This window comes from Phyllobates terribilis, unplaced genomic scaffold, assembly GCF_046119375.1.
Source record: "Phyllobates terribilis strain yellow unplaced genomic scaffold, ASM4611937v1 Scaffold_4__5_contigs__length_816908805, whole genome shotgun sequence".
NCBI classification, from domain to species: Eukaryota; Metazoa; Chordata; class Amphibia; order Anura; family Dendrobatidae; genus Phyllobates; species Phyllobates terribilis.
In genome coordinates, this window is record NW_027362764.1 from 811,851,153 (window position 1) to 811,874,838 (window position 23,686).

Here is a 23,686-nt window from a genome sequence, read left to right on the forward strand (position 1 = left end):
ATCTGTGCTTTGGTATAATGAGTCTAAATTTGAGATCTTTGGTTCCAACCACCGTGTCTTTGTGTGACGCAGAAAAGGTGAACGGATGGACTCTGCATGCCTGGTTCCCACCGTGAAGCATGGAGGAGGAGGTGTGATGGTGTGGGGGGGCTTTGCTGGTGACACTGTTGGGGATTTATTCAAAATTGAAGGCATACTGAACCAGCATGGCTACCACAGCATCTTGCAGCGGTATGCTATTCCATCCGGTTTGCGTTTAGTTGGACCATCATTTATTTTTCAACAGGACAATGACCCCAAACACCTCCAGGCTGTGTAAGGGCTATTTGACCAACAAGGAGAGTGATGGGGTGCTACGCCAGATGACCTGGCCTCCACAGTCACCAGACCTGAACCCAATTGAGGTGGTTTGGGGTGAGCTGGACCGCAGAGTGAAGGCAAAAGGGCCAAAAAGTGCTAAGCATCTCGGGGAACTCCTTCAAGATTGTTGGAAGACCATTTCTGGTGACTACCTCTCATCAAGAGAATGCCAAGAGTGTGCAAAGCAGTCATCAAAGCAAAAGGTGGCTACTTTGAAGAACCTAGAATATAAGACATATTTTCAGTTGTTTCACACTTTTTTGTTAAGTATATAATTCCACATGTGGTAATTCATAGTTTTGATGCCTTCAGTGTGAATGTACAATTATCATAGTCATGAAAATACAGAAAATCTTTAAATGAGAAGGTGTGTCCAAACGTTTGGTCTGTACTGTATATAAAAAAGACTTAGATTAGGGAACGTGATAGGTCACCCTAAACAGCTGTGTAAGTTTTGCTTTGTCCTAATATCTTGGGGTAGAGCATTCCAAAGAATAGGTGTAGCTCGAGAGAAGTCTTGGAGCCGTGAGTGGGAGGTACGGATTAGTGCGGATGTTAGTCGAAAGTCACTTGAGGAGTGTAGAGAACGGGTAGGTCGATAAACAGAAGGGGGGTGCCGCGCTGTGGAGAGCTTTCTGGGTGAGAACAAGCAATTTAAATTGGAGCCTATAATGTAAGGGCAGCCAGTGCAATGACTGGCACAGAGCGGAAGTGCCGAGTATCGATTAGCCAGATAGATGACCCCGGCTGCTGCATTAAGGATGGACTTTAGAAGGGAAAATCGAGTGAGGGGGGGGGGGGGAGGCCAATTAATAGAGTTACAGTAGTCAATGCGGGAGTAGATCAGGGCAACAGTGAGGGTTTTTGTTGTTCCATGGTGAGAAAGGGGTGGATTCTAGAGATGCAATATGGAGAAACACAAGAGAGCACTCACCGGTCTAAAAAATCCTCCTTTATTTCATCCGTTGAAAATCCATAGCAGGCGGGTCGGTGGTACACAGTGAAGGACAACGGCCATTTCGCGCACACCGCACTTCCACGGGTCCAAAAGTTACAGGGGAAATGACAGCAGAGCTGATTTAAATAACACCTGCTCCATGCCTCATGTCATTAAGGTATATTAACCCATTCAACCCTATTAGTGCAAGACCGCAATGCCCATGGAAGTCTATGGGAAACAACTACACAGCATAAAAACAACATTAAAAACATGCAAGCCAGGGGTCCTCAAAGAAACACGGACAAGTCCAACTTGTCACTAAGACCAATCAGATCCTGTGCTCGTATCTCTATGATCCACCTGGCTTCTCTCCTTAACAGTAATCTGTTAAGGTCACCACCCAGCAGCGGTAACAACTTTTTCAAGACCTGCAAACTTTAATACGTTGGGATTTCCACTATGGCACCCCCGAACATGCTGAATTAACCTTTTGGACCCTTTACCTGTTTCAATCGATCGGAAATGTTCACGAATCCGAACAGACAGAGGACGCATTGTCTTGCCGATGTAAAAAAACCTGCAGGGGGCACAAGATAACATAAACCACCCCCTTAGTCGGACATGTCACCAGGTCACCTACAATATGGACCTTGTCACCTAGTCTCAGCAATTCGGTATTTAAATGGAAAGCACAGAAGAAGTTGCAACTGCCACATGTGTAATTCCCTACTGGTTTGTTATTATTTAACCAATTACCTGACCTCGTAGCTAATCTATTCCGCACCAGGATATCCTTTATAAAAAGACCCCTTTTGGCTATTTCTAATAATGAATCATCCTGTTCAAGGAAATGCCAATTGTTATGCGCCGCGGTTCCGATGCAGTCATCCATCGCAGTGATTTTGAAGCAAAGAACAAACAGTTTTTCTCTACTTTATGTCAGATTCCTGCTGCTTTTTAGGAGATCTCCCCGGGGAAGGTTCATACCTCGTGCATAGGCTTCATCAAAAAGTGTTTTGGGGTATCCCTTCGCTCAAAACCTGGCTTTCAACTCAATTGCCTGCTCCCAGTTGTTTCCCATAGACGTCTATGGGCATTGCGGTCTTGCACTAATAGGGTTGAATGGGTTAATATACCTTAATGACATGAGGCATGGAGCAGGTGTTATTTAAATCAGCTCTGCTGTCATTTCCCCTGTAACTTTTGGACCTGTGGAAGCGCGGTGTGCGCGAAATGGCCGTCCTCCTTCAATGTGTGCCACCGACCCCCTGCAATGGATTTTTAACGGATGAAATAAAGGAGGACTTTTTAGACTGGTGAGTGCTCTCTTGTTTTTCTCCATATTGTTACTTGTTGTACTCCCTTTTTGCAGTTGGAGTAGCACCGGGTCTCCACAGGGCGAGGTGCCTCAGTTTACCTTAAACAGCAATTGATTACAGACTCCATAACAGTACTTGGTGCCGGCTTTCTCTTCTTCCCAATTTGGATTCTAGAGATGTTCTTCAAGAGCAAGCGACAAGAGATTGTATATGGGAGGTGAAGGAAAAATTGGTGTCAAAAACAACACCCACGCCTGCTGGCTCGGTGTTATTGTGGTGCCACACACAGAGAGGGAGATGTCAGATTTAGGGAGGTAAGTAGACGGTGGGAGCAGAAGAAGTTCAGTTTTGGAAAGGTTGAGTTTCAGGTAGAGAATGGACATAATGGTCGGAAACTGCGGCCAGACAGTCACTGGCGTTCTGTGGGGGTGAAGTCAGGGGATGAAGTGTATAGTTGTGTGTCATCAGCATAAAGATGGTACTGAAAGCCAAATTTGCTGATGTTGTGTCCAATTGGGGCCGTGTAGAGAGAGAAGAGGGCCAAGGACTGAACCCTGAGGGACACCAATAGTGAGATGAAGAGGAGAAGAAATGGAGCCAGCGAGCGATACACTGAAGGAGCAGTCAGAATGATAGGAGGAGAACCAGGAGAGAGCAGTGTCCTTCATGCCAATTGAGTGGAGTATAGAGAATGTCATGGAAGGTGTGTGAAAGACTTAGTGCAACACATAGGGAAGTGGGAAAGGGAGCCCAGACTCTACGGAAAGGGGGGAGTGGAAACCTCCTAGGCTGATCTAATATCACCCCGTCTCCACTAACGTCTGTATATTGGTTCTTCACCAATCGCCGCACGCATACCTCGCCTTGTCTTTCCCTGGCGTTTGGCTCTGGCTAGGGAAGGGAGGGGAAGAGCAATAGTCGATCCCCATTGAACAGTAAAGACAACAAGGGGGAACAAACGGGAAAATGGCTTAGCTTTAGTCGACTCCATACAAATGCGCACATGTCTTCTAGCACCAGTGAGGAAGAAGTACTGCTCTTGCTCAAGCCTTCACAAGGAGTAATGAATATCGCCGGCACCTCCCTCTCAGACACACCAGGTATTTATACACCCAGCCCAGGGTGTTAATTAGGCAGAGGAAGGTAAACGCTGGATCCTAGACAGACAGCTTCAAGAAGTTGTCTGTAATGCCAAAAAAAGAGATGTCCTGCAACCAACTGCAGGGTGACTGTCACTTCAGACACACCCGTGTCAGTACCCCCTCCTCTACGAGTGGCCTCTGACACTCAGGACCGGGTTTCTCAGGAGAAGAGGTGTGAAATGAAGGAACTAACCTGGGAGTGTTCACCTCTGATGCTGAAACCCACATCCTCTCCTCTGGACCATAGCCTTTCCAGTGCACCAAGTATTGAAGAGAACGACGTTGGAGACAAGAATCTACAATCCTCGAAATCTGGAAATCCAGATTACCATCAACCATTACTGAGGGCGGTGGTAGAGGTGAGGACTCAAGAGGGTCGACATACTTTTTGAGTAAGGACCTGTGGAACACACTGTGGACCTTAAGGGCCTGAGGAAGTTCAAGACGAAACACTGCTGGCTTAATGACGGCGGTTATTTTATAGGGACCAATAAACCTAGGTCCCAGCTTCCAAGAAGGAACTTTCAATCTTATATTCTTGGTAGACAACCACACAAAGTCATTCACATTCAGGTCAGGACCTGGCAAGCGTTTTCTGTCAGTCATACGTTTATACCTGTCTCCCATGATGTTTAAATTACTCAGAATACCGTATCATACCAAGGAGAGCGACAAACCAAACCGTTCCTCCTCAGGAACTCCCGAAGGTCCTCCCCCACTAAAGGTCCCAAATTGAGGGTGGTAACTGTATGCACCGAAGAACCTTGACCTGCAAGTGGATTCTTCTCGATGATTATTAATGGCAAATTATGCCAGCGGTAAGTAGGATGCCCAATCCTTCTGATTTTCGGAAATTAAACACCTGAGGTAGGTCTCCAAATTCTGAATGACACGCACGGTCTGTCCATTTTACTAAGGGTACAAGGCAGAGGAAAAGGACAGCTGCACCCCAAGTCGAGAACAGAATGCCTTCCAGAACTTGGAAACAAACTGGGTCTCCCGATCTGACACCATATCGGAGGGAACCCGTGAAGCTTCACAATCTCATTTATGAACACCTGAGCAAGTGTCTTGGCATTACGAAGTGAACCATTTTACTGAACCTAGAAAACCAAAGAGGACAATTGAGTAAACTGGCATAAATAAGCTTTATTATTAAAAATTCTTTTACATAGGTAGTATCAAAACATATAAAGACAATATATAGACTTGCGGATCAAAGAGGTCCCACCATATCCTTAGCCCCATAGAGAAATGGAAAAACTAAATGTCTAGACAATACATCATAAATATACGATGGAAAAATAAGCATCAAGAAAAATGACTATAAATGCACATGGGTCCCCTAAGGGAGGATATCCTGAGGGGAATCACCAAGATATATGACTGCACAGGATGGGCTCAGGTCAGTGGCTGCGATATGACACTATGCCTAAGGATACCACCCAAAAAGATTAAAGATAGAGAGAGAGTGAAAACGAGGAGGCCCGTTCCTGACGTTAAGATGCTCTTTAATAACCTTATGGCGCAGATTGGATGGTACAAATAACCTTCCTGGAGGGCAGGAGGCAGGGGCGTCCCCCTGAGTCTCCAACACCTCACCCTCCAGTTCAGGATATAATGCCGAACTGACTACCCCCCTCTGTAATATCGGGGCAGGGTTCTTATAGTCACCACCACCAGGGAAGCTCCGGGACAAAGCATCAGCCTTGACATTTCTGACCCCTGGACGAAAAGTGACAACAAAGTTGAACCTAGTAAAAAACAGGGACCATCTGGCTTGCCTAGGGTTGAGACGTTTAGCTGACTGGAGATATGATGGGTTCGTATGGTCAGTAATAACAGTAATAGGATGGACAGCCCTCTCCAACCAATGTTGTCATTCTTCGAACGCCAATTTGATCGCCAAAAGTTCCCTATTTCCCACATCATAATTTCTCTCAGCCGAAGACAATTTTTTAGAAAAGAAGGTGCATGGACGCCATTTACCAGGGGAAAGACCCTGAGACAACACAGCCCCAACCCCCACATCTAAAGCATTAACCTCCACAATATAGGGTTGGGAAACATCGGGTTGACTGAGTATAGGTGCAGTGGCAAAATGATTCTATAAGGAAGAAAGCCTGGAGGGTGGCATCCAACCATTTGGAAAAATCAGACCCCTTCTTAGTCATGTCAGTGAGAGGTTTCACAATTACTGAGTAATTCTGGATGAATTTCCGGTAAAAATTAGTAAAGCCCAGAAAACGCTGTAGAGCCTTCAGGTTCTCGGGATGGTCCCAAGAAAGGACTGCACAGATCTTCTCTGGATCCATCTGAAAACCCGAAGATCACAACAAGAACCCCAAAAACTGCACCTCCTGAACAGCGAAAACACATTTTTCCAGTTTGGCATAAAGTTTGCTATCCCTTAGTATCTGGAGCACCTGCTTAGCATGCCCCTGATGTATCTCGATATCAGGTGAATAAACCAAAATATCGTCCAGATAGACCACCACAAACTTCCCCACCAAATGATGGAAAATATAATTTCTGAAATGCAGGAATACCGCAGGTGCATTGGTCAACCCGAAAGGCATAACCAGACTCTCAAAATGTCCTTCAGGGGTATTGAATGTCCCCTTCTCTGATTCTGACCAGATAGTAGGCTCCCCTTAAATCCAACTTGGAGAATACCTTAGCTCCTACAACCTGGCTGAACAAATCAGGAATCAGAGGAAGAGGGTATGGATCACGGATGGTGATTTGATTTAATTCCCAGAAATCTAAACAGGGACGTAGACCGCCATCTTTTTTCTTCACAAAGAAGAACCCTGCCGCCACGGGTGAAGATGAGGGTCTGATATGTCCCTTCTCCAGACTTTCCGCAATGAAATCCTTCATGGCTTGTCTCTCAGGGCCAGAAAGATTATACAGTCTGGACTTAGGTAGTTTAGCTCCGGGGGTCAGGTCATATGCACAATGAGGAGGAAATTCCTGACACCCCCTCTCAGAAAAAAACGTCCTCAAAACCAGACAGAAATGCAGGTAATATTTCCGTAGAGACTGTAGAAAGGGAAATATCTAAACAGTTCTCATGGCAGTAATCTCCCTATTTAATAATCTCCCCTGTTTGCCAATCCACCAACGGATTATGTTTCACCAGCCACGGAAGACCCAGAACAATTGGTGTGGGAAGACCGTCCAGGACATAGCAAGGGATAACTTCACAATGAACCGACCCCACTCTCAGTTTAACAGTATGTACAATCTGATTAAATGCTTTCTGTGCAAGTGGAGCTGAGTCGATGACGAAGATGGAAATAGGTTCAGCTAAAGCACAGCAAGCAAGGCCATGAGCTTTTGCAAACTCAGCATCAATCATGCTGACTCCTGTACCACTGTCAACAAACACAGAAATTTTCTAGGTTTTGCTCTCTAGCACCACCTCTGCTGTCAGGACAAACCGGGAACTGCAGGTTGGCAACAAATGCACCCCTTGCTTATCCGACAGCAGACTACCAAGAGTTAATGGAGTCTCCTTTTGTTTAGGAATTGAAGGACAGATCCCAATAAAATGTCCCTTTTTCCCACAAAAGAAAACATACCCCTTTTTTCTTGCGAATCTCTGGGGAAATGTATGGTGTAAAGGCATCCTCTAACTGCATGGGTTCCTTCACCTTCCCCAGTACTGGTTCACCGCCAGACCGCTCCCCCGGCAGAGGTACATAACCCTGACAAGAAGGCCCCGGAGAAGATGGTCTCACCCGTCTATCCCGAATGCGTCTATCAAGACGTATGGCCAATGACATGGCAGCCTCCAAGGACTGAGGGGTTTCATATACTGCCAAGGCATCTTTCAACCTTTCAGAAAGACCCTCACAAAACTGGCTTCTAAGGGCTGAGTCATTCCATTTAGAATCCGTTGCCCATCTATGGAATTCAGAACTGAACAATTTCCCTGCTGAAGGGGATATAGCCTAGACTCAGCCAAGGCGACTCTGTCAGGGTCATCATAGATGAGGGCCAGAGCCCCGAAAAACCCCTCCACAGACTGGAGACAAACCGAGTCCTGCGGTAAAGAAAATGCCCACGATTGAGGATCTCCCTGCAGTAGAGAGATCACAATACCAACCCGCTGCTCCTCATTTCCGAAGGTGTAGGGACGAAGTTTAAAATACAGTTTGCAGGCCTCCTTGAATTAAAAAACTTACCCCTACCTCCTAAAAAACCTGTCCGGGAGGGCAACCTTGGGTTCAGGCTGGACAGGCCTATCTGCAGAGACCCCAACATTGGCGACCTGTAGCTGCTGATGCTGCTGCTGAACCTCACAGCGGAGATCATTCACCTCCAGAGACAGCCTGTGCAGCCGCTCTGCGAGCTCTGCAACTGAACCCATACCAAGGAGAAAGGAAAAAGAAATCAAGCCCAAAAAACTGATATAATATCACCCTGTCTCCACTAACTTCCCTATATTGGTTCTTCACCAATCGCTGCACGCGTACCTCGTCCTGTCTTTCCCTGGCGTTTGGCCCTGGCTAGGGAAGGGAGGGTATAAGCACTGGTCGATCCCAACTGAACACTATAGACAACATGAGGGAACAAACAGGGGAAAATCGCTTAGCTTTACACGACTCCAGACAAATGCACACACGTCCTCTAGCACCAGAGAGAAAAAAGTTCTTGCTCAAGCTTTCACAAGGAGTAATGAATAACGCCGGCACCTCTCTCTGGCACAAAGCAGGTATTTATACACCCAGGCCAGCGTGTTAGTAAGCCAGAGGAAGATAGCCACTTGGCCCTAGAGACAGCTTCAAGAAGTTGTCTGTAATGCCAAACAAAGAGGTCTCCTGCAACCAACTGCAGGGTGTCTGTCTGTCACTTCTGACATACCTGTGACAGAGAATAGGAGATGGTAATCAACAGTGTCGAAAGCTGCTGAGAGGTCAAGAAGAATGAGCAGAGAGTAGTCACCATTACATTTTGCTGTCCAAAGGTCATTAGTCCCTTTGATGAATGCCGTTTCTGCAGAATGTAGGGGGCGGAAGCCATCTGTGATAGATCTAGGAGAGAGAAAGCGGAGAGGTAACTGGTAAGGCGTGAGTAGACCAGGCGCTTAAAGATGAAGGGGAGATTGGAGACTGGTCTGTAGTTGTTTGTGCAGGATGGGTCACAAAGTGTTTTTTTTAATAATGGAGTAATGATGGAGTGTTTGAAGAAGGAGGGGAAGATACCAGAAGAGAGGGAGAGATTGAAGATTTTGGTTAGGTGAGTAGTGACGACTGGAGAGAGAGACTGGAGTAGATGTGAGAGAATGGGGTCAGTAGTGCATGTATTAGGATGAGAAGAAGAGAGGAGCCTGGACTTTTTCTTCTGTGACTGGGTCAAATAGGAGGGATGGGAGTTACAGCACTTGGTGGCTGGGAGCTGATTTCATGATGGATATTTTCCAGATCCTCAGCACAAATATCTGTGATAGGGGCCTGCGCTTTAGGACTGAGGAGGGAGTGAAAGGTGTAGAAGAGTTTTTTTGGGTTGTTGGGTAGTGAGGAGTGGTGGTGAAGTAGGTCTGTTTCGCCTGTAGTTACCTTTTGGTGCTTTAAACGTACATTGCTGTAGATTCACAGGAGAAACTCTTACATACTGAGACACTGCAGGGAGGAACAGGATGCCTGAACACCTGTGTGACTTTTTAGGGGTAACCTACCCCTTCTTTAAGCATGCACAATGTATCCCAGATATTGTTTAAATAGCATAAGTCATGTGATCACTATTTAAAAGTAGCAAATGCAAGCACATAGGCATATCATATAAAGCGGGAGATATAAGTATTGAACACGTCATCAATTTTCTACGTAAATCTATTTCTAAAAGGTGTTATTGACATGAAGTTCTAAAAGGATGATGGTAACAAGTTAACAACCCATCCAATCCACTCAGGCAAAGAAATCAAAAACTATAGAAGTCCATAAACTATGTGTAATAATGAGAAATGACACAGAGAAAAATGATTGTACACATGAAGAAAGAGGAGCAAAAGCCCTGGTAAGTCCTGACACCGGCTGAGATCTACCAGTAATTAGAAAGCAATCCTGACACTTAGTGACCAATAATATCAGCTGGTTCATCTGATGACCTATAAAAAGGTGTCTCATGACCAAGGTGCCACACAAGAAACATGCCATGATGTGTAAAACAAGTGAGCTGTCTCAAGACCTTCACAACCTTATTGCTGCAAAACTTCCTGATGGCATTGACAGAAGAATTTATAAACTACTGAAGGTTCCAGTGAGCACTACTGGGCCAATAATTCCGAGGTGGAAAGAACATTATATCACCATAAACCGGCATTGATCAGGTGCTCCCCACGCAAGATTTCAGACAGAAAGGAGTGAAAAGAATTATCAGAAGAGTTGTCCAAGAGCCAAGGACCACCTGTGGAGAGCTACAGAAAGAAGTGGAATCAGCAGGTATAACTGTTTAAAAGAAAACAATAAGTAATGCGCTCTACCTTCATGGCCTGTATTCATGCTCACCACGTAACCTGCATAGCCTGTATGCATGCTCACCATGCAAGACTCCATTGCTGGACAAAAAACTTGGTTAAGCGCATTTACAGTTTCTTAACATTTAGACAAGCTTGTGAAATACTGTGAGAATATAGGCTGGTCATATGAGCCCAAAATGTAACTCTTTGGAAGCCATAATACACATCATGTTTGGAGGCCAAAAGGCACTGCATATAACCCTAAAACACACCATACCAACAGTTAAGTTTGGAAGTGGGAACATCATGATGTGGGGCTATTTTTCAGCATATGGCACTGGCAAACTTGATTGAAGGAAGGATGAATGGACAAATTTACCAAGACATTCCTGATAAAAATCTGCTGCCATTTCCCAGGATGATGAACAAAGTTCAATAGAAAATGTAGGGAAGGAACTAAAGCTCAAGAGTTCATAAAAGGAGCCCACAGACCATCCCTAAAATAAAGAGTGTTTGTGTGGAAGAATGGGCGAAAGTCATACCTGAGCAATGCCTGCGACTAGTTTCTCCATACAGGAGGAGTCTTATAGCTTCATCACCAACAAAGGCTTTTGTATGAAGTATTAAATGTCTCATTAAATTACTCATTACTAATCATTTCTCATTATTACACATAGTTTATGGACATCTATGGTGATTTCTTTCCTAAGTGGATTGGATGGGTTGTTGCTGACATCTGGCGAGAATTTCATATCAATAGCACCTTTACAAATAGATTTACTTGGAAAATTGGTGACTTGTTCAATACTTATTTCATCCACTGTATATCCACAGGTGAGCGGACTGAGATACATACAAATACAGGGGTTACACAGTTTTACTAAAAGTATATATTGATTCAGTTAAATACTCAAGCTCGTTCCATAATAGGAACATCTATTAACCCCTGAAGTATACAAGGATTTTTTTTTCTTTCCTACAAGAACACATTCAAATTACAATGGTCAACCATTCCTTTAGGATTTACCGTGCTCAATGTAGAACTGCGGAAGGTTTCTCTTCGGAGAAGTTTCTTCTCTATTTGTTGGGTTTCCACAACTAACCACCTCCGGTCACTCACCCTACTTCCAGCCGCATGAAGATATCACGCTACCGTTGTTTCTTCAAATTTTTTCCTATTCATTTTATTTTCATCCTTCTTACGTTTTTCCTTCTTTTTTTTTATCTTATAGCTGAATCGCCGATGTTCTGTCAGATTGTAATTGGATGTGATGTTTGGCCACATTCGCCTTCCCACAAGGCACTTTACAACATAACTTACATTCTCAGTATTGCAAGTATGAAAACCCTTCGCTGGAGCTGGATGTCCTTGGGTTGCGTGGACCACATAACGCCTTTTATAATTGCCGGAAGGACACGGGTCTGTGCCTGAACCTGCATCTGTTTGACTAATTTTCTTTCAATACAGTCAATGATATTCCCTTCTCATAGACAAAACATGGGATATTTTAAAATAAAGCCCCAAATTTGGTATCTTTTTGTAACATTTTCCAGTGTTTTTTAATGACATATTTAATCATGTTGTCAACTGTAGAGACAAACAGATCATTATTTCCCATTTTAGTGGTTTTTCACATCTCATCTCTTTTGACCTAGCTCTTTACCAATCTTTTAGCATTTCCTCCTCATTAGATCCCCTTTCAACAAACTTCCTTGTTATTTGATCCTCATGATGATCCTGATAATCCCTATTCTCACTAAACCGTCTATGGTCGATTGTCCTCTAGGGATATCTTGGAAGACTTGAGGGCATGAGAACTGTCTCTTTATAAGGCTATATGCGCATGATGCACATTTGAAGCAGAAATTTCCTGAGCGTTTTTGCCTCTTCCTGGCAGAAAAAATGCATGCGGATTTCACATTCGTTTTTGATGTGATTTTTTTAAGCGTTTTTGTACATCAGTGAATGCTTTTTGGAGCTAAATAAAGTTATTTGGTGGGACATTGCTTAAACCCTTGGATTACCATCAGAACTGGGGTGAGTTTATTGGTTCACTTAAATGATTAAAGAATGTGTGTTGTATTTCAAATAAAGTGTTTACTTTGAGTCTGTGTGTTTATTTAACTCTTTACTTTAAGTTTGGTCATGAAAAGGTCTGATTGACACCTTATGTCATAACCAAACAAAAGAGCTGGGTGTCAGCTAGTCCCATTCACCCAATCTTCATTAGCATTTCTATTCATGTAATTTATGTGGCTGCTGTGAGCTGCTAATTTTAGCCTGGGAAGGTGATATTAGGCAAACATGGTCCCTGGCCACAATTAACATCTCACAGCTAGTTCGTTAGCTGCTACTGTTGAGGAGAGCCATAGGATCAAATACTTAATTAAGCTCAAGACATAGGAGATTGAGAGAAAAGACCCACAAAGTGTATTATTTCACCTTACATAAGGTGTTTAGATCAAAATATGGCTGCCATTTCCTGTTTCAACTCACCATGCTCTGTCCTGGGAGGAAGCTGCATTCTATAGAAAGACTAACCAACCACAGAGCGACACATCGCATGGTTCACGCCCCCTGATGACCTCATGGACCAAACCCACCCTGATGACCTCATGGATCAGCCCATGGGCTAACCAATGAATACATCTGGTTACCCCCATTCTAGGGCTAACTGAGCCCCTATTTACAGTTTATATAAGTATGTTGGGGTTGAATAAAGACACTTGGAGCTATGCCATAACTGATCAAGGAGAGCTTACATCCGACTGGGTGTGTGTCTGATGTTATTCTTTCTTCTATGCACTTGATCATATCCATTAGGCCAGGAGCAGGCAACTAGTGAACATTAGTGTTGAGCGAGTATGTTCTGTTCCGAGTATGCTCGGGCCGAGCTCCGAGTATTTACAGCTGCTCGGTGATATGGTTGAATCGGTCCCGTGTGCAATGCAATGCATGGCAGACAAATTACAAGCGTTTATGATGCGCTTCCGTGGAGGGAAACCCACCCCAAAAATGCATCAAACACTTTGTGTGCATATGGCCTAATAAATATTTCTATTTGAAGAATACATTTGTTGGGTGTTTCAATTTATATGAGGTTTCATGACATCAGGAACAGCTTACCGCTTGACGTTTTAGGAACAGGAAACACAACAAGATTAAAAATACTTCTCCCCTTACCACCTCAATGACATCCAAATGACTGCACACAAGAGGGTAGACATCCACAAGGAAAACTATGTACAAATGCCGGGAGGGATTTATAAGGGAGCAGTCATGGCACTCTCAAAAAAAACAAATTAATTGGGGGGGGGGGAGATTAATTCCTACTTTACGCTTTGCTTCCATGACAGCATCACATAGAAACATCTGCTCAACCTTAGGAGGGACAAAAACATGCAACACTTATTTCTAAGGCCAAATCTTTGGAAGCCAAGACATGAAGGCCGTAGTGCCAAGTGAAGACCTAGTGGAAGCTCAAATTATGTGCTCCATTGAGAGCATGATCCTCTATAAGTCGAGTGCTCACTTTTACCACAAAGCGAATGCCACAAAAACAAAACTGAAACAAACAACCAACAGCATAATTGCACTTTTTTTTTCAATTCTACACCTTTACTTGGATTTCTCCCTCTTTTAATGAATTATATAAAGTGAATGGCGATATACAAAACTACAACTTATCCGATAAAAAAAAAAAAAAGGCCTCAAGAGGGTGTGGTAGATCGGCTCACTTGGTTGCACATAGAGGTAGACATAGGAACACTGTCTATTTACATCTCAGTAATTTATAAAGGGAACTGAATAAACCATGGCGACATTAGCAAAACAAACACAGCCTTCCCGGCCTAACAGGAAAACAAAACATAATGTATGGCACAGTCTTTGCTGCTACGGGTAACCGCCCGCTTCAGGAACAAATAACCCAAGGTTTAGCTTTCCTTCACATGACAAAAACACCTCCAGAGCTTGTGCCTCCAAGCCCACCCCACACCAAATGACCTAAAATGCTGGGAATTTATCCTCTGACACCCTCCCTCTCTACAGGTGTTTAATCACCCTAGCACTAAAGATGGCTGATTAACCCCTCATTCTTTTGTGTGCTGGAACCTTTTTGTATAATTACTGGAGCTAACAATCTCAGTGCTACATATCTTCCCTCCAGTACTTTGTCAGTGACTTTGTCACAAGGGTATCTCAAAAAATAAAAAAAGTTGTGGCCCTTGGAAGGCAAGAAAGAAAGAACTAAAAAAAGAAAAACGGATGCGTACCCAAAGTGGTTAAAGAACTTGGGGAAGTCAAAGATTTGAAAAATATTTAAGCACAGAAGACTGATTTTCACAAGCCAGGACTAACATTTTTTCCAAAGCTCTGTAATATTTAAATGAGGAGACCTCTTTACTTCTAGACCAGGGGTGGGGTTAGGGTTACCATTTACGGCCCTCGATGACCTTTTCTTGGCTCCCATGCAGATTCCTGGAGACCGCAGTGCTTGAGCCGGCAGCTGTGCTTTCATGGCCACCGGCCTTTTAATTTCTTTTTGCTCTGTGAACACGCGCATACAGTGTTCACTACTGAATGCTGAGGCACGTGCAATGAAAGATTATGTCTTGACACCAGTACCAGCGCCTGGACGTACCTTGTGGGTGGCGTTAGTATGCATTTGTATGGGCCCTGAAGGATTGCTTAAATATCCAAATGGCCCTTGGCAGAAAGAAGGTTCCTCACCCCTGTTCTAGACAGTAGAGTTTGGTAATCTTTTTTCTTTATAATTGTCCTCAGGATCCTCGCTGTGAAAGGGTTTTGGCATTTGATTGGACCATGCATTAGCAGATCTCTGTCACAGAAAAATTATCTTTGATTATTCTGACCTGCACCATTTAGGCTACCAGAATTACCCAGTGACATGCCAGCGGCCTGCACGGGTTGTAAGCACCGCCCTACTCACTGCAGTCACAGCTCTGCTCTCCCCAGTCGCGGGCTGTCTCGCTAAGCTGCCTTTTGTGGCATTTTTAAAACTGCTGCATCCTCTGCTGCTGGTAAGTCTCCACCTAGCTATAGGGAGGCGCGGACACTTTCTACAGGCATTTAACCCCATTGTGTCCTGCAGAGGTGAGATTCAAGCAACAGGGGGTTTATTAGGCACCTCCTCCCACCACTCCTCACCTGATCGAAGGTTCTAGCTCAGTCACTGTCTAGATTCCTGTAAGGTGCTTTCTAGAATTGTCTCTCCTGTTATCTGGTCCGGTGTGCCTACTTGTTTATCCTGATCTCTCCGCTCCTGACCTCGGCTACGCATATCGAACCTGTGCTGCCTGTCCTGATCTCAGACTGCCTGACCACATCTTTGCCTTCATCCACTTGTATCTTGTACTGGTGTTTCTGACCCTCTGGTCAACTGCTGCAGACCCAGGGACTGCCCTGGAGTGGTACCTGGTGTCTACCAGCAGCTAAGCTCATCCTCACCATAAGAGGCTCTAGTGAATACCAGGTAGTCACTTAGTCATGTCCCACCAGGGTAAGCTCGGCCTGTGGTGCATTGGGTCCACACCCACCAGCGTTACAGTTAGATCAGGCCATGGACCCAGCTGACAAATTGGGACCCAGAGATGCTAAGTCTAATAGTACAAGTACTGTATGAGGAGGTACACTCACAACGTGAGCATCAGGATCAGACGATGCAGGCTATTAATGTGGTGGCAACCCAGCGGCAGGGTCTGTATCAATATTCGCCCTGTCTCCTGCATCAACCACGTGTGACCAACTCTCCTCAGCACTATCAGCCTCCCTGAGGGAACTCCTAAGGCACAAATTTCTGGTGGAATTGCTAAGCTGCAGCTTCCATTTTCATCCCGCTACAATGGTGACCCCCAAGGAGAGCCGTAGCCTCATTAATCAGTGAGAGTTCCGCTTCAGACTCCCCGCTCATCTCTTTCCTTTGGACCAGACTAAGATAGCGTTTATTGTCTCTCTGCGGTCAGGACTAGCCCTGGCCTAGGCAAATCCCATTTGGAAGCATGACGGTCCGGAGACCCGCAACATAGGGATGTTCCTGTAGCTGTTCCGAGCAGTTTTCGAGATATCAGGCAGCACCTACTCAGCTGCTTCGTCCCTTTTGGCTCTAAAGGCAGAACATGGACACTGTGGCCCTGTATGCCTTATGCTTCCGTACCTTGGTGGCAGATCTGGCTTGGAAAGAGCAAGCCCTGGTGGCGACCTTCTGACAGTGCCTGTCCGGTCATATAAAGGAGAGTTGGCTGGCAGAGATCTACCATCCTCGCTAGATGCCCTTATACACTTGACCACTAGGATAGATCTCCACTTCCATGAGCGAGCCCTGGAACAAACTTTGGGGTCTCCTCATGCCCAAAGATCACCCTGACTGGTTACAAACTTCCAGTTCCCTTAGCTATACAACAAGTTGCACTGCCAGCTGCTGAGCTGATGCAGGTTGAGAGGGCCAAACTTTCTGTACAGGAAAAACAGCAGAGGTACAGAGAGAACGTTTGAATGTACTGTGGAGGTAAGAGACATTTTGTTCGCCAGTGTCCTGTGAGACCGGGACACTCCAGCACCTAGGGTTAACTGAAGAGACGACCCTAGGTGATAGTAATTGCTGTCCAAAGTTACTGACCAAAGTTACCCTGGCCTGGCAGGAGTGGTCCCTCTCCGCAACTGCCCATCTGGATTCTGGTTCCGCTAGCAACTTCATCAGGATCTGGTCTGTCTACTCCAGCTCCCTACACAATAGCTGGATCACCCCTGACTATTGCCTCCATTGACCGACAACTCATGGCAGATGAGCTGCAGATTTGAGTACTGCATACTGAAAATATTCCCTTCTATGTGCTACTCAGATCTGTGAGTTCTGTTCTCCTAGGCCTTCCATGGCTGCGTCTGCATGCGCCGGTTATTGACTGGCCTTCCAGTCTAGCAGAGGTCGCGCCCAAGACTTCGCCTCCTGTGCCTTCGAATCTTGCTTCTCTGCCCATACACTATTCTGCGTTTGCGGACGTCCTTGGTGAAAAGAAGGCTCATGTCCTGCCACACCACAGACCTCATGACTGTCCTGTCGACCTTCTACCTGGGACTCAAGTCATATAAGAGTACATCCAACAGACCTTAGCCAAGGGATTCATCTGTAGGTCCTCTTCTGCTGGTGCCGGCTTCTTCTTTGTGACCAAGGAGGATGGTTCCATACGCCCCAATATAGACTATCAAGGTCTTAACAAAATCACTATAAAGAACAAGTACCCCTGCCTTTGATTTCTGAGGTATTTGACAGAACCCGTTTAGGTAAGATCGTCACCAAATTGGATCTGCATCCGTAAAGGCAATGAATGGGAAATGGCCTTTAATACCCATGACCCTTCAGTGTGTGCTATGTTCTCGCTCTGTTTCAGGAATTTGTTAACGATATCTTCTGGGATCTCCTCTACGTTTCCGTGGTCGTGTATTTGGATGACATCCTGATTTTGTCTCCTAATTTACCTACCCATAGAAGGCACATCCGTCAGGTTCTGCAGCGTCTACAGGAGAACAATTTGTTTGCCAAGCTGCCCAAATGTGTCTTCGAAAAACCTTCCTTGTCTTTCCTCAGCTATATTGTTTCCAGTGAGGGTCTCAAAATGGATCCTGAACAGGTTTCTGCCATTTTCTCATGACCTTGCCCCCAAGGTTTGTGTGCCATCCAGTGGTTCATGGGTTTCGCTAACTTCTACAGGCAATTTATTCCGTACTTCTCATCCCTTATGGCACCTATCTCCGCCTTAACCAAGAAGGGGGTTAATGCCAAAGTCGGGCCTTAGTCAGCCTTGCAACATTTGAAAAAGGCCTTCGCGAATGCTGTGGTGCTGCATCACACCAATCCCAACAAGAGGTTTCTCCTGTAGGTAGATGCCTCTTCTATCGGTGCTGGGGCAGTGCTCCTGCAAAGAACTTCTTTGGGGAAGTCCATCTCTTCTGGTTTTCTTCTCCAAACCGTTTTCACTGGCAGATCGAAACTATACCATTGGGGACTGTAAGTTTCTAGCCATTAAGATGGTGCTAGAGGAATGGCGACATCTACTGGAAGCAGCTAGCTCTCTAGTATTAATATACATTGACCATAAAAATCTGACCTTCCTGTAGTCCACCTAGCGGTTGAATCCTTGTCAAGCCAGGTGGACACTCTTCTTCACTCATTTTAACTTCAAATTACACTTCCGTCCAGCTGAGCAGAATGTCAAAGCAGATGCAGTCTCGATCCTTTAATATGACCGATTCGGTGGAGTCTCAGCACATCATTTACGCGGCCAGAATTATTGAAGCAGCCCCTGTCCTTTTAAAAGACATTCCGTTGGGCAAAACCTTTGTCTCCTCTGCTAAGAGGAGGAGAAGTCTGTCTTGGCTGGCTATATGGGCATACGCAAGTCAACTGAGCTGCTTGCACTCCACTTCTGTTGGCCCTCACTGGTAAAGGATGTCCGGGACTTCGTAACCGTCTGTCCACAGTGTGCCAGAAACAAGTCCTCAAGGGACAAGCCTGCTGGTCGTCTACTGTCACTGATGGTTCCTTCCACTCCCTGGAAACACATAGCAATGGATTTAATCAAGGACCTGCCTCTATCTGAGGGCTGAAACACAATCTAGGTCATGGTGGATTGGTTTTAGAAAATGGCTTATTTCATTCCTCTAGTCGGTCTTCCCTCCACTCCTAAGCTTGCCACACAGTTCTTCCAGCACGTTTTCCATCTCCATTACCTTCCTCTCCTTATAGTCTCTGATTATGGAGTTCAGTTCACTTAAAAATTCCGGAAAGCCCTTTGCAAGCTACTGAATATACAGCTGGATTTTCCCTCCGCGTACCATCCGCAGACGTACGGGCAAGTGGAACAGATAGTTCTCAAGAATCTGATTTACCTTCGACACTTCATTTCTGCCCGTCAAGATGACTGGGTACAACTACTCCCCTGGACAGAGTTTTCCTACAGCAACCATGTTTGGGAGTCTTCTGGAGCATCTCCATTCTTCGCTGTTTATTCCCAGCACCCTCAAGTGCCCTTGCCTATGTTTGCTTCCTGCAGGGTACCAGCAGTGGATTCCTCTTCTGGCAACTTCCTTCAGATCTGGCAGCAGACCCTGGCCTCCCTCCTTAAGGGATTGCTCACACTAGCGTATAAATCAGATGAGTGCAATCTGATAAAAAAACTGGATTGCGCTCAGACCAATATTACTCAATGAGGCGGTGCAGAGCTGCGTACTTTCTCAGCTGAATTCCGCATGAGGAAAAAAGAAAAAAAAAAAAATCACAGATTTTACTCCGAATCGGACAGTGCGAGAATAAAAATCAAATGCCATATGGACCATCAGTATGGCATCGGTTTTTATAGATACAATAAAATTCTGTAGTATAGGAAACTGTAAATAGTCCTGTAAAAGATTAATAGCAGCCGAGTAAAAAAAAGGATTGCATACGGACAGCACACGGATGACAAGTGAGAAAAAAATTGTCCCACTCTCCTGGATAAGAATGGGACATATTATTTATGCGCAAGTGTGAACGAGCCCTAAGGCTGTGTCCCAGATGAAATTCCATGCAGACAGGAGAGGTTCTCCGCCCAATTACCGACCCGGCGATGAAGTTTGGCTGTCGTCTCCTAACATTCGCCTGAAGGGGCCTTCTAATAAGCACGCTCCTCAGTACCTTGGGACATTCATGGTTCTCAGGCAGATCCATCTCAATCCGGTGACCTACAGATTTCGGCTCCCAGTGAGCCTAAGGATCCCCAATTCCTTACATATCTCACTCCTAAAACCGGTGGTCCTGAACAGCTTCTCCAAGCCTCTTACTCCTCCATCTATACTGAGTCCTTCGGACGTGTTTGAGGTGAAGGACATCGTGGATTCCAAGAAGGTATGGGGGAGGACCTTTTCTTCTGGTTGATTGGAAGTATTTCAGTCCTGAGGAAAGGTCTTGGGAGCCTGCAGACAATATCTATGCCCCTACTATTCTTGAGTGATTTCTCCCTCGGCTGGCCAAAAGAAGAGAAAGTGTAAGGGTGGCAACCTGCACGGGCGGTAAGTGCTGCCCTACTCACTGCAGTCCTCACTCTGCTCTCCCCAGTTGAGCGTTGTCTCGCTGAACTGCCTCTTGTAGCATTTCCAATACTGCTGCATCCTCTGCTGCCGGTAAATCTCCATCTGGCTATATGGAGGCATGGACATTTTCTGCAGGCATTTAAACCCATCGTGTCCTGCAGATGTGACATTCTCTGGCCTATCCCCAAGCAGTAGGGTGTTTACCAGACAGCTATTCCCACCACTCCTCGTCTGATCTAGAGGTTCTAGTTCAGTCTCTGTCTAGATTCCTGTAATGTGCTTTCTGGAAAGGTCTTGATTGTTTTCTGACCCGGCTTGCCTACTTGTTTATCCTGATCTTTCTGCTCCTGTGCCGCCTGCCCTGAACTCGGATTGTCCACGTCTTTGACTTCATCCACCAGTATCTCATACCTGTGTCTCCGACCCTCCGGTCAGCTGCTGCAGTCCCAGGGACGGCCCTGGACTGGTACCTGGTGTCTATCAACGGCCTATCCTAACCATCCGAGGCCCTAGTGAAGATCCGGTAGACACTTTGTCACGCTCCTCCAGGGTAAGCCCGGCCCGTGGCGCAGTGGGTCCACACCCATCAGCGTAACACACAGGCTTTCTGAGACTAAACTTATAATATGAATATTAATTTAGATTCTAGGTTTAGGTTCAAAAAATAGTTTTTTGGTATTTCAGTGCTGCGCTGTATCACTTGTGAAACTTCAGTAACCGCCTTTGACATTACATTGCTGTCAAAGACGGAGATCTTTCTGGAGAGCAGAAGATGTAGGAAGATACATAGTGCCAAGTCTCTTATTTTACATTCTTGGGGACCTTATGAATGTAAATGTGGTGGTGTTGTCTGAGCAAAGATAAAGGAAGAGTCTGGACCAGGCGACTTCGTGTCTTAAAGTCTTCCAAATCAGCACTGAACTACCTAAAAGCAGGGTCCAATCTGCTTCCCAAATTTCAGAATTTTCTTAAGTCATTCCAATTATTTTATGATCTGGATATTAGCCTACTCCTTTGTGACAGGGTGTGGACGCCTTCACTTCCTTGGTCAGCTTCTTCTTGTGTAAGAACGTAGGGTTCTATCCGAGGAGATTCAATTTCTGAAAAGCTCTTGGATGACACTGGCTCCAACATAAAGCTGTCATGCAAGATGCCATGACGCCAAAGCGGCACATGTATACCCTCAGCAATTCTTCTGGTGTAACATGCACTCAGACTTGGATGGATCTTTTTTTCCCACTTATAGGAATCTACAGCTACTTTTTTTTTTGTGAAAATGGTGTGCTGAAAGGTATACAGGTTGGTTTCTTTATAGGCTGTGGACCCCGAATCTGATGCTACAAGGAAGGCATTTCCATAAAAAAATTCTTAAAATGTATTTTCTTCTCATGAGAATATTTTATAAAAATTCTCAGAGTAGACAATATTCTAAAAAGCAGGTCTATAATGGGTGGAGTTGTTACGGCCCTGTCTTGGCTTCTGAGCCAGACTCCACTCCCTATGGCCTCCAACCTTTTCTCTGATCTACATCGGGCTTTACAAGTTGCCCGGTGTGTTTCATCATTCAAAGTCTTTTAAGGTCTACCTAAACACACCTGAGAGCTTTAAATATTCAGTCTGTGTAGTGTTGTGTTCTGTTGCCATGTGGCTTGGACTAGCCACCATGCAGTTCCTTCAGTTGCATCTTCACTGTAACCTGCTTCTGGGACCTGCTAGTCAACCCTCCATTTGCTGGAAGCATGATTAACTGTTATTGGAGACTTTTCTCATTGCTTTGCAATCTACTATGGATTTTACAACTTGTATTCACTGCTGTTCTGAGGCTTTGATTAACCCATCGATTGTTGTAAGCACTATAAACTGCTACAATCTGCGGTGGATTCTACAATCTACATCTAAGTCCTGCTTTAGACCTGCCATTTCCCCTTTCATCTCCCCTCCTGGTTTTGTGGCTTCCGGTGTGCCGCCTCATTTGCTTGTCTGCCGTCCAGTATAACCTTCTATCCAGAGCCTTAAAGGGAATCTGTCTCCCCATGGGACTTTTCAGACCTCTACTATGGGCATACAGGTGATAGAAATGTAAATCTATAGTTACCTGTATGGCCCATAGTAGAGGTCTGATGGGAATCTGTCCCCCCTGGGAGATATCTGACCTCTACTATGGACATACAGGTGATAGAAATGTAACTCTATACCTACCTGTATGGCCATAGTAGAGGTCTGATGGGAGTCTGTCCCCCCTGGGAGATATCTGACCTCTACTATGGACATACAGGTGATAGAAATGTAACTCTATACCTACCTGTATGGCCATAGTAGAGGTCTGATGGGAATCTGTCCCCCCTGGGAGATATCTGACCTCTACTATGGGCATACAGGTGATAGAAATGTAACTCTATACCTACCTGTATGGCCATAGTAGAGGTCTGATGGGAATCTGTCCCCCCTGGGAGATATCTGACCTCTACTATGGACATACAGGGGATAGAAATGTAACTCTATACCTACCTGTATGGCCATAGTAGAGGTCTGATGGGAATCTGTCCCCCCTGGGAGATATCTGACCTCTACTATGGGCATACAGGTGATAGAAATGTAAATCTATAGTTACCTGTATGGCCCATAGTAGAGGTCTGCTAGCTTTGATATATCTTTTTTATAAAATCCATTTTCCTAGGCTTGGCGAACGGGGGACGCCAAGAAATGCCCGCCTACCTACTTAATTGAAATATTCCCCCTTCCCCTGCACAGGGCCCTGTGATCTGCAGTCTAGATCCGCACATCCCGCGCATGCGCAATGCGCCTATAACTTAACCAGTGTTTTTTTTCTCCCTGCGCTATTTTACTGCTGTGCTCTAGAGAACGGGGAGTCACTGCGACTTCTGCTCCAGTGACCTCCGGCGTGCGCAACAATGAGGTTTGGTCCCCACTGCCTCCTGGATAGTTGCTAACTATCAGTAAGCTAGGCCGAGACAAGGTCCATAGCATGGCGCTTACGGATGTAGAGAGACCGTGGAGCATTCTGGTCCGGCTGCCACCAACCAATAGTTGACCGTTTATATCTTAACCAACTAGGGTCACCCAACTAGAGAGGATGGGAGAAGAGAAGTCTTTTCAAACATTTGTGCGTTTCCTGTTCCTAGAAATGAACTTTCAAATGAATGTAAAGTTGAATCGTGATCGTTAATGCCATCTACCTGATAATTCTCGGAGACATTGTCCTCTTGAGGGTTGGTACATCTGTTTGCTGGACTTCTCCTACTGGAACCATCTGTGGAAGACAAAAAGTGACTAAATAAGTGACCCGTGTATATCTATATACCAGACAGTGACTATATGACCACTCTATATCTGCGGTGGATATAAAAAGTCTAC

General features: G+C 45.2%; 1 protein-coding gene across 7 annotated transcripts in view; it reads right to left on the bottom strand.

Moving 5' to 3' along the window:
* Window positions 1-23,686, bottom strand: part of LOC141266140 (uncharacterized) — a 236,973-nt gene that overhangs the window by 22,141 nt on the left and 191,146 nt on the right. For 4 of the 7 annotated variants that reach the window (XM_073680110.1, XM_073680108.1, XM_073680104.1 and 1 more), the window contains one exon: window positions 23,509-23,582. Coding sequence is in view for 6 of the 7 variants with exons in the window: in XM_073680108.1 (XP_073536209.1) it covers window positions 23,509-23,582 (74 nt within the window). In the remaining variant the exon portion in view is untranslated. Of the gene's footprint in view, window positions 1-8,633; window positions 8,804-23,508; window positions 23,583-23,686 lie in introns of all 7 variants that reach the window. The other 3 variants (XM_073680107.1, XM_073680106.1, XM_073680105.1) reach the window with 1 other exon arrangement.